We start from the raw sequence: 12317 nt of genomic DNA on the forward strand, positions 1-12317 counted from the left end.
AAAGTTTGTCTGCGATCCAACAACAACTCTGGATAGAGCTATCGCGGTCTGTGAGACTCCGCAACGCTCAAACGCTCACTCAAACACCACATTCCAACGTGAGAGTTGATAGTATACATTCCAGAATAGGGGTTGATAGCGTGCTAGCTCCGTTTCCAAGGCAACAAAGGCAGCAACAGATAGCATCAAAGATCCTATAGCGAGCAAGATAGTCCACTTGACGAAAAAGCTTTAGTACGGTCGTGGGCAGATTCATGGGTAATTTTCGGCCCCATTTCCGTAACCGGCTTCCGTCTCCGCACCAAAGATCCCGTAGCGGAGCAAAGACACTAGTGCGGAGACGGAAGCCGGTTACGGAAACATCCTCGTAAAAATAAAAGTTATTTGGGAAAAATCTTCTCCTCATTTTCAGAATTTAAATTTATTAACACAAACTGTTCCCCCGCAACGTTGATTACACTGCGGGTCGCGGCTGGTTACTGAAATGGATGAAATAAAGGCCCACGTTCCGCTCCGTTGCATACTACACGTCAGCCCATTGCATTTAGCAGGAGTGGTCTATCTTGCTCCGCTATAGGATCTTTGGATAGCACTACAAGGTCCGCTTGGGAGCACCAAGGCCTTATCTCCCAGTCAACCCAGGCAAGAATTAGCAAGGCAGAGACAGCTTCATTATCCTGCGGCTCATTTTATTGAAGAATGTAACTGTGGTGGGGCACTTGGCTAGGAGAGTGAAGTGCCCTGCCTTTGGTCAAGTCTGCCATCGGTGCAAGAGGCGTAACCATTTCTGGAGATGTTGCCGATCCCAACTTAACACAGAGCAGCCCATAAATTTGCATCAAGGCTGAGCCCCTGTCAGATTTGGCCGATAGCAGCATGGACGAGAGGCCAAAGGTAATTGAAATGCACACTGCATGCTCCGAATCACATATTGAACTAACTAACATGGCTACCCGCACGTCACCATGTGGAAAACCTGACATGGATTATAAATCAGGTCATCAGCAGCAAAACCAGGCACGGCTCAAATCAACAATACTGTTTCATCTACATATATAAACATGTATTTTTTTTATCAGGTATAGAAGCATAAATAGGCTAGACATTTTCCCCAGTGTGGAAATGTCAAATACAAGCGATGAGGCATTTATGTGAGAGGGGGGGGGAAGTTTAAATTAGATTTCCGGGACAAGTTATTTTGCACGGGAGAAGAAATGCCTGAAATGTGCTGCCAAAGGAGGTGGTGGAAGCAGACAGGGTAGCAGGGTTTTAGAGACATTTTGATGGATGCAGGAACACACAAGGAATAGAGGGAGCACATGCAGGCAGATGGGATAGTTTAGTCTGCCATCACAGCCGGTGCAGATGTGATGGGCTGAACGGCCTGAGCTACATTGTTCTATATTCTAGGTGCTGCCTGGTCTACTGAGTGTTGCCACAGATCCTCAGTTAATTGCAGGTTTTTGGCGTCTGCCAGATTTTGATTTTCCCTTTGAGGAGGGGGCATGGTTAACCCAACCCTTGCAGGGAGGTTCTTGAGACACGGCACCATCACCTGAGGACTGCGGGAGGGAGCTTTCCTGAAGTGGGAGTGGGCTCGACCTTTATCCTCTGTTCATGTACGAATGCTCCCAGCAGATACAGTGCATTCAGAAAGTATTCAGACATCTTCACTTTTTCCACATTTTGTTACGTTACAGCCTTATTTTAAAATGGATTAAATTATTTTTTTTTAATCATCAATCTACACACAATACCCCAGAATGAAGAAGCGAAAACAGGGGATTAGAAATTGTTGCCAAATAATTAAAAAGAAATACTGAAATATCAGTTTGACATAAGTATTCAGACCCTTTGCTATGACACTCAAAATGGAGCTTAGGTTCATCCTGTTTCCATTGATTATCCTTGAGATGTTTCTACAACTTGATTTGAGTCCACAAGTGGTAAATTAAATTGATTGGACATGATTTGGAAAGGCACACACATGTCTATATAAGGTCCCACAGTTGACAGTGCATGTCAGAGCAAAAACCAAGCCATGAAGACAAAGGAATAGTCTGTGGACCTCCGAGACAGGATTGTGTTGAGACACAGATCTGGGGAAGGGTATAAAACAATTTCTGCAGCATTGCAGGTCCCGAAGAGCACAGTGGCCTCCGTCATTCTTAAATGGAAGAACTTTGGAACCACCAGGGCTCTTCATAGAGCTGGCCGCCCGGCCAAACTGAGCAATCGGGGGAGAAGGGCCTTGGTCAGGGAGGTGACCAAGAACCCGATGGTCACTCTGACAGAGCTCCAGAGTTCCTCTGTGGAGATGGGAGAACCTTCCAGAAGGACAACTATATCTGCAGCACTCCACCAATCAGGCCTTTATGGTAGAGTGGCCAGACAGAAGCCACTCCTCAGTGAAACATAGAAATTAGGTGCAGGAGTAGGCCATTCGGCCCTTCGAGCCTGCACCGCCATGAAAGGCACATGACAGCCCGCTTGGAGTTTGCCAAAAGGCACCTAAAGGACTCTCAGACCATGAGAAACAAGATTCTCTGGTCTGATGAAACCAAGATTGAACTCTTTGGCCTGAATGCCAAGCGTCACGTTTGGAGGAAACCAGGCACCGCTCATCACCTGGCCAATACCATACCTATTGGTGAAGCATGGTGGTGGCAGCATCATAGTGTGGGGATGTTTTTCAGCGGGAGGAACTAATAGACTAGTTAGGCTCGAGGGAAAGATGAACAGAGCAAAGTACAGAGAGATCCTTGATGAAAACCTGCTCCAGAGTGTTCTGGACCTCAGACTGGGGCAGAGGTTCACCTTCCAACAGGACAACAACCCTAAAGCACACAGTCAAGACAACGCAGGAGTGGCTTTGTGACAAGTCTGTGAATGTCCTTCAGTGGCCCAGCCAGAGCCCGGACTTGAACTCGATCGAACATCTCTGGAGGGACCTGAAAATAGTTGTGCATCAACGCTCCCCATCCAACCTGACAGAGCTTGAGAGGATCTGCAGAGAAGAATGGGAGAATTTACCCAAATACAGGTGTGCCAAGCTTTAGCGTCATACCCAAGAAGATTTGAGGCTGTAATCGCTGCCAAAGGGGCCTCAACAAAGTACTGAGTAAAGGGTCTGAATACTTATGTAAATGTGATATTTCAGTTATTTCTTTTTAATTACTTTTCAAAAATTTCTAAACGCCGGTTTTTCTTTTTTATTGTGGGGTATTGTGTGTAGATTGCTGATTAAAAAAAAAAAATTAATCCATATTAGAATAAGGCTGTAACGTAACAAAATGTGGAAAAAGTGAAGGGGTCTGAATACTTTCTGAATGCACTGTATACCAAGGGCACCTTATGTTGTGTGAACCCACAGAAGATTTAGTTTTGGTTTAGTTTAGAGATACAGCACGGAAATAATCCCTCCACCAAGTCCGCACTGACCAGCGATCCCCACACATTAACACCATCCTACTGTTAAGGGTTTGGACACGCTAGAGGCAGATGTTGGGGGAGTCCAGAACCGGGGGTCACAGTTTAAGAATAAGGAGTAAGCTATTTAGAACGGAGACGAGGAAACACTTTTTCTCACAGAGAGTGGTGAGTCTGTGGAATTCTCTGCCTCAGAGGGCAGTGGAGGCAGGTTCTCGGGATGCTTTCAAGAGAGAGCTAGAAAGGGCTCTTAACAATAGCGGAGTCACGGGATATGGGGCGAAGGCAGGAACGGGGTACTGATTGGGGATGATCAGCCATGATTAGTATACAAACTTAAAGCACAAGGCATTGGGGGTTCAGTATTGATGTGGATAGAGAACTGGCTGGCAAACAGGAAGCAAAGAGTAGTAGTAAACGGGACCTTTTCACAATGGCAGGCAGTGACTAGTGGGGTACCCCAAGGCTCAGTACTGGGACCCCAGCTATTTACAATATATATTAATGATCTGGATGAGGGAATTGAAGGCAATATCTCCAAGTTTGCGGATGACACTAAGCTGGGGGGCAGTGTTAGCTGTGAGGAGGATGCTAGGAGACTGCAGGGTGACTTGGATAGGCTGGGTGAGTGGGCAAATGTTTGGCAGATGCAGTATAATGTGGATAAATGTGAGGTTATCCATTTTGGTGGCAAAAAACAGGAAAGCAGACTATTATCTAAATGGTGGCCGATTGGGAAAGGGGGAGATGCAGCGAGACCTGGGTGTCATGGTACACCAGTCATTGAAGGTAGGCATGCAGGTGCAGCAGGCAGTAAAGAAAGCGAATGGTATGTTAGCTTTCATTGCAAAAGGATTTGAGTATAGGAGCAGAGAGGTTCTACTGCAGTTGTACAGGGTCTTGGTGAGACCACACCTGGAGTATTGCGTACAGTTTTGGTCTCCAAATCTGAGGAAGGACATTATTGCCATAGAGGGAGTGCAGAGAAGGTTCACCAGACTGATTCCTGGGATGTCAGGACTGTCTTATGAAGAAAGACTGGATAGACTTGGTTTATACTCTCTAGAATTTAGAAGATTGAGAGGGGATCTTATAGAAACTTACAAAATTCTTAAGGGGTTGGACAGGCTAGATGCAGGAAGATTGTTCCCGATGTTAGGGAAGTCCAGGACAAGGGGTCACAGCTTAAGGATAAAGGGGAAATCCTTTAAAACCGAGATGAGAAGAACTTTTTTTCACGCAGAGAGTGGTGAATCTCTGGAACTCTCTGCCACAGAGGGTAGTTGAGGCCACTTCATCGGCTATATTTAAGAGGGAGTTAGATGTGGCCCTTGTGGCTAAGGGGATCAGGGGGTATGGGGAGAAGGCAGGTACGGGATATTGAGTTGGATGATCAGCCATGATCATATTGAATGGCGGTGCAGGCTCGAAGGGCCGAATGGCCTACTCCTGCACCTAATTTCTATGTTTCTATGTTTCTATGATCACATTGAATGGCGGTGCTGGCTCGAAGGGCCGAATGGCCTCCTCCTGCACCTGTTGTCTATTGTCCTACACACACTAGGGACAATTTAGATTTACCAAGCCAATGTGGAAGGAAACCAAAGTTCTTGGAGAAAACCCACGCAGGTCACGGGGAGAACGTACAGACAAGCACCCGTAGCCAGGATCGAACCGTGGTCTCTGGCGCTGTAAGGCAGAAACTGTACTGCTGCTCCACAGTGCCGCCTATTTGTTTAAAACTGTGCCTCCGAAGCACTTCTGGATATTTAACTAATTTAAAAATCAGTAGTTGGTGCTTACCTAAACAAGCGGTACAGTAGTGCATATAAATATTTTAGAGTGGGTGTGATATTTATCTTTTTAGCAGGAGAATAGGACTAAGCTGTCAGACCAACAGAGAGCAGTGAGAAGGGGCCAGAATCCATATCCTGTCTACGCCAGTCTAAATGTGAAGACCAATGTCAGCGCCACAGAATTTGGAGGTACAGGTCTCGTGGACATTTGCCGGGGGTGGGGGGGGGGGGGGTAGTACATTTCTCCGCCTGTTTCTAATTGAGTTTAGTTAGGAAATAGGCCCTTCAGCCCACTGAGTCTGTGCCGACCAGCGATCCCCGCACATTAACACCATCCTCCGGAGATCTCGGAGAAAACCCATGGGGGGGGGAATGTGCAAACTCCGTACAGACAAGCACTCCTAGTCACGATGGAACCCGGGTCTCTGGCGTTATAAGGCAGTGAAGGATATAATATGGCACAGATCCTCATAGTAACAGCAAAAGGAAACACCAAGATGGGTGGGGAGCACCTTGGCCTTTCTGCTCCTGCTAGAGATACTGTTGCTTTGAAGTAACTCTGACATAGAACTTGAGAGGCCGGCTTTAATCATGATGAAAAAATAGCAGCAACCTAGATGAAGCCTCGACTACGCGGAAACCACTTTCGACCATTAGGGAGAGTGACCAAAACCTCCGGTGACCTCATGGAAACCTTGGGTGGTGGGCAAGGTCACCAGAGGTTGCCGTTTGGGTCTCCTAAGTGGGACGGGGGCTTTACTTCCCACTGGTCAGAAACAGCTGCCATTTCATGAGCTGGGAGCTAGGGAAGACAGGATTTCTGTTTTAACTTACAATTCAATGCAGTCCTAGAACATGGATTGCCAGATTCTTATTTCTTTTGCAGAATGGTTTGAGTACACTCCTTACGAAGTGGGAATTCCCAGATATGGAGCTTATATTCCAGTCCAGCATTTTGGCAGCAAGTTCTTCATGGGATACCTAATAAAGAAGTTTCCTGAAACAACAATCACCTTCTTGAACGGTATGACTAATAATTCATGATTTGCAGATACATTCACGTGTTGTTATGGGGACGGTGGCTGTTATCACGTTATATCATGTTATATCACGTGTGGCTATTACTGGGAGGTACATGTTAGGAGGTGGTGGATGTTGAGTGGGACCTACGGCTCTTTGAGCCATCGAAACATCTGGAAGTTCCTCGATTTTCTTCACCGTGTCCATTTTTAAAGATGGAGGGACATTTTTAACTTTGCAAATCAAGCATATAATTCCCAAATGTTGTGAGTTTTAGAATGGAGTGACCAAGACATCGGGATATGGAATTTGGGAAAGAATGCTAAAAGCAAGTGCAGTTTCATTCCCCAGCTGCAGACTGCAGGCTGTATCTCCTCATTAGTTCATGAAGTCTGATAATGCACAGTATTTTCTCCATTATGAGTTTCTTCCCTAAATTGAATCGAATCAATTCTTCCTTATTGTAGATGGTTCATGCATGCAACCAATAATATAGCTACCTCAGTACCACTAACCACGCCTTAGTTATCAAGTATAATAACTCTCTCTCTCTCTTGGTTCCAGCACGGTTATAGACTGTATGCAGTCAGTGCTGGAACGTGCCTAACCTATGTGATCATTAAACATTAAGTTACAAGTGTGTCAGACTTAACTTCTTTACACTTACGATAAAATTCCCTTTGCCAGTGTCATTTTGTCCTCTATCTCTGCCGTGGGGGACATTCATTTGCTGTCATTCTGGTGTCATCTGCACAAAAGTGTCATTAGTCATAAAGTGACACAGCGTGGAAACAGGCCCTTTGTCCCAACTGTCCACACCAGCCAACATGCCCCAGCGACACTAGTCCCACCTGCCCGCGTTTGGCCCATATCCCTCCAAACCTGTCTTATCCATGTACCTATTATCTCAGTGGGGTTAGGTTAGGTAAGGGGGAGGTGCAGCGAGACCTGGGTGTCCTTGTACACCAGTCACTGAAAGTTGGCGTGCAGGTACAGCAGGCTAATGGGATGTTGGCCTTCATAACAAGAGGATTTCAGTATAGGAGTAAAGAGGTTCTTCTGCAGTTGTATAGGGCTCTGGTGAGACCACATCTGGATTTTACTTCGGAGTCACGTGAGTGACTACGTGAAGAACCCGCTCAGTGCGCAGGCGCGACATTAACGCCAGCAGTGCAACAGCGGCGGCAGCTGGAGTCAGGCTCTCCAGCTGCAGTATAAAACACGGACCGTTTCAGGTAAGTATTTTGAACAGGAGAACAGGAGAGTTGCAAAAATGACTTCAAGACAAAAGCGACTCTCGAAGAAAACTGCCCCCTGCCCGACTCCACCAGAGGAGGGTTCAATATCAGGGCGGCAGCCACAGGCGGCAGGACCGCTCTTTGAGCGCTCCCCAATTCCCGAAACCGAGCCAACCCCTGTGCCGCCAATTTCAGAACCACGGACAGGGAGGAAATCAACTAAAAAGACAAATCGGCCGGTTATCTCCGACTCGTCGGAGGAGGAGGAAATGTCTCCACCTAAAAAGAGGAGAGACAGCCGCCTGAGCTGTATTAAACAGCTCCTGGAGCAAATGCTCCACCAAGAGACGCAGCAAAAGCGTTCTCACGGAGGTAGGTCATATGCCTCCTCCACAGTGTCTAGTGCACTCCCCTCTGCTCCCTCTATATTCGAGGCTAGCAAGGGTGACCAGGGCTGGGCTGGTCTACAACAAGGGCAGGCGGACGAGTGCAGGAGTATGCCAGGGGAGCAGGAACATGAAGAGCTGCTGGGTGTCGTGGGCCGCTAGGCAGCAACCCCACGCGCAGGAAGGTCACTGGAACCTAAGATGGCAGCCAGCATAAACCACCTCTCCAACAAAGCCCTGCAAGAGAAAGTCCTTCTGGAAGCCTTAGAAGAATATACAGCACCAGAACATTGTGAGGCACTAAAAGTAAAAAGTGTCAACAATCAAATTTGGAGACAGCTGGGGCAGCAGATTCGCAGTCAAGAACTAAAACTGCAGCGGATCCTGAGGCTTCTAACATCGGCAATCACCGCCTTTGCTCGTTCCACGGAACATACAGACATGAACACCTGCCAACAGTATGTGTTAGCACTAATGTGCAACACACAATACGAGATCAATAATCTCCGGCGGGACAAGATTAGACCTGCCCTCAACCCCAAATATGCGGGGCTATGCAAAACCCCTACAGCAGAAACAGAGGCATTGCTGTTCGGGAAAGACCTGAATAAAAGGTTGAAGGACATAGAAGAGGCAGCTAAACCTGTGGGCCTCATGAGGGCAGGCCCGGGAACAAGCAGGACATCGCATCCGACACCCAGCTGGCAGCACCCCTTGGCATCCACCAGTCGACACCCACATCCAAGGACTGGTGAAAGCTCGGGGACCGCTGCTTATTACCCCCAAAGGTCTTTTTTAGATCAGGGCCCAGAGCGGACCCCATGGAAAATGCGCCGCCCCCCGACAGCACCAGCATATCAGCAAAACAGAACCTACAAGAAAAAACAACAGAAGAAACGACAATAAACATGGAGGTAGGTGGGGCTGGTTCCTGCCAGCATACACAGAACAAGGGTGCTCTACTAACTGGGGGGCGATTACACTTGTTTAAAAAAGCATGGGGTACTGTCACAAATAACAGATATATACTCAACAGTATTAGTGGATACAAAATTTAATTTAAATTGGGCATATTGCCGCCAGTTCAGCATGCGCCCCAAAGGGTATTTTCTCCCTCCGAGAAAGAGAAGCGAGAAGGACAAGCTGAACTGGAAAGGCTCATTGCAAAAGGGATAATTGAAAAGACCAAACATGAACCATTGGAATTTCTATCGAATATATTCACTAAAACTAAAAAAGATGGTGGATGTCGCATCATCATTGACTTAACATCACTAAATAAATCTGTTGAGTATATACATTTCAAAATGGAGACGTTTGTTTCTGCCAGACAACTGATCTCCAAGGGATACTTTATGGCAAGCATTGATATTAAAGATGCTTACTATCTAATACCCATACACAAAGATCATTGCAGATACCTAAAATTTATCTGGATGGGGCAACTATGGCAGTATAGAGCATTGCCCAATGGTCTAACCTCAGCCCCTAGACTATTTACAAAAATACTATAAGTAGCCATGAAAATATTAAGAAAACAAAAGCATATAGTCATGGCATATTTGGATGATATCCTCATATTGGGAAAAATGAAGGAATTTGCTGTGGCAGCAGTTCTAGCTACAAAACAGCTCCTTGAAACACTGGGGTTCGTCCTACACCCAGATAAATCTAAATTGAAGCCATTAACTACCATGGATTACCTGGGCTTCACTATCAATTCAATTCATATGACTGTTACTTTGCCAAGGGAAAAAATGGTTGCATTAGCACAATCATGCAACAACTTAATGGTCAACAAACGACCAACAATTCGACAAGTGGCCAGAGTAATTGGGATGATTGTAGCAGCAATTCCGGTTACACAATTCGGACCTTTGCACTATCAAAATCTACAAAGAGCAAAGGTACATGCACTACAACGATATTCGGGTCACTATGACCGAATCATGAAATTACCCACTGAAGCTATATCAGAGCTACAGTGGTGGGCAGAGAATGTTTGGCACAGTTTCAGCCCTATCATCATCACCAACCCTAATTTAGTTATTAAAACAAATGTCAGTGCTCTAGGCTGGGGAGCAACTAACTCCATATCCAGCACAGGTGGCAGATGGACTAAACCAGAATCATCGTTACTACACACACTGGGCATCAACTATTTAGAAATGTTGGCCGCCTATTATGGGTTAAAAGCATATGCATCTAAAATGCAGCACGTGCATGTGAGGTTACAGATTGACAATACTACGGGGGTGGCTTACGTTAACCACATGGGCGGCATAAAATCATTATCATGCGACAAATTGGTCAATATAATCTGGCAATGGTGTGTCAAAAGACATATTTGGTTATCAGCTGCCTATCTACCAGGTAAGCTAAATACAGTGGCAGACACCAGGTCACGAAAATTCAATGATAACATCGAATGGATGTTAAACCCAAAAATCTTTGCTAAAACTATTAAGCAATATGGAACGCCAGATATCGATTTGTTTGCATCAAGACTGAATCACCAGTTACCTATGTATGTGGCTTGGGAACCAGACCCAGAGGCAGCAGCGGTAGATGCCTTCACGCTGGATTGGGGAAATTTCTTCTTCTATGCTTTCCCTCCCTTCTGCCTCATCAGTCGGGTACTTCGAAAAATTCAGACTGACTCTGCTTCTGGAATTTTGATCGTGCCCGACTGGCCTACACAGCCATTGTTCCCAGTCCTTCACGACATGGTGGTCGAGTCGCCTATGGTTTTCCTTAGCGACCCACGGTTGTTGACTCACCCAGTATCCGGCATGAGCCACCCATGCCATGAACATATCAAACTCCTGGGTTGTAGGTTTTAAATAGACCTTACCAGGGACTGGGATTATCTGAAAGAACCATCACCACCATGTCGGCAGCCCTGCGAACATCCACCAAGAAGCAGTAACTGACCTACATCAAAAAATGGGAAAAATACTGCCAGGACGCAGGGACAACATACGAAACTACTACAACCACCAACGTGCTGGAGTTCCTGGCCCATCTACACCATGATGAAAAGATGAGTTACAGTGCCGTAAATACAGCACGAAGCGCCCTGTCTGCTTATCTAAAACCAGCAGGACAGCAGAGCATGGGATCCCATCCACTGGTGATAAAACTTATGAAGGGCATTTACAATAATAAGCCCCCAAAACCCAGGTATACCCATGTATGGGATATCAGTGTAGTATTAACATATCTCAGAGGATGGCCACCAGCTAGATCCCTCAGTCTTGAGCAATCTACGTTAAAAACGCTCATGCTTATGGCTCTCGTATCCGCTCAAAGGGTCCAGTCACTCCACAAACTAAGACTGGATAACATGGTGATCACCCCAGACCGCATCACGTTCATCATTTTAGGTCTGGTAAAACAAAGCAGGCCAGGAACGCCCAATCTACCCGTGGTATTCCGGGCCTACCCACCAGAGCCAAGGTTGTGTGTCGTGACCCATCTTCAGCAATACCTAGACACAACCCACAATCTCAGAGGGAGTGAAAAAGCCTTATGGGTCAGCCACAAAAAACCTCATGGAAGGGTAACGAGCCAAACCATTTCACGGTGGCTCAAACAGGTGCTGAAAGCTGCCGGAATAGATACTAACACTTTTAAATCCCATTCCACCAGGGCAGCATCGACATCAGCGGCAGAGCGAATGGACGTCCCGATTGACCACATCCTCAATACGGCAGGATGGTCAAGGGAATCGACATTCAGAAAGTTTTATAACAAACCGTTGATGAAGCCTGACCTGTTTGCAGATAGAATTATACAAACTGCAAATCTTTAATTTAAGCCCGGGGGAGCATTTATTTTTTGTTATTGTTAATAAACACCTTTCTGTTTTTGAACAAACAGATTCTTTGGTTAATTATGATAACACTTCCTCCCTCAAGAACTTCGGCAGTGAGTGAAATAAAAACTGTTACACGGTTTGAAATCACAGACCTTTGAAGTCTTCACGTAGTCACTCACGTGACTCCGAAGTAAAATAGTAAGATTAAACGAGAACTTACCAGTTCGAAGTTTGATCTGTATTTTATGAGGAGTTACGATGAGGGATTACGTGCCCTCCGCTCCCACCCTCATTATATAGATCAAACTAGTAAACTGATGTCTCCTTAATCTTTACTATGTTTACTTCAAATAACTGTGTCTATCTGTGATTCCACACCGCTGCTTGGAAGTATGCCGCGCCTGCGCACTGAGCGGGTTCTTCACGTAATCCCTCATCTTAACTCCTCATAAAATACAGATCAAACTTCGTACTGGTAAGTTCTCGTTTAATCTTACTATTATTGTTTTGGTCTCCTAATTTGAGGAAGGACATCCTTGTGATTGAGGCAGTGCAGCGTAGGTTCACCAGATTGATCCCTGGGATGGCGGGACTGTCATATGAGGAAATATTGAAAAGACTAGGCTTG

The 12317-nt window shown here is 46.0% G+C and overlaps 1 protein-coding gene across 1 annotated transcript in view; it reads left to right on the top strand.

Moving 5' to 3' along the window:
• Nucleotides 1–12317, top strand: part of LOC129700513 (cytosolic phospholipase A2 zeta-like) — an 87881-nt gene that overhangs the window by 59529 nt on the left and 16035 nt on the right. Inside the window, exons 15-16 of the mRNA XM_055641081.1 lie at nt 5297–5414; nt 6112–6249. Of these exons, the coding sequence (XP_055497056.1) occupies nt 5297–5414; nt 6112–6249 (256 nt within the window). The remainder of the gene's footprint in view (nt 1–5296; nt 5415–6111; nt 6250–12317) is intronic.

Source organism: Leucoraja erinacea, chromosome 9 (genome assembly GCF_028641065.1).
Source record: "Leucoraja erinacea ecotype New England chromosome 9, Leri_hhj_1, whole genome shotgun sequence".
Taxonomy (NCBI): Eukaryota; Metazoa; Chordata; class Chondrichthyes; order Rajiformes; family Rajidae; genus Leucoraja; species Leucoraja erinaceus.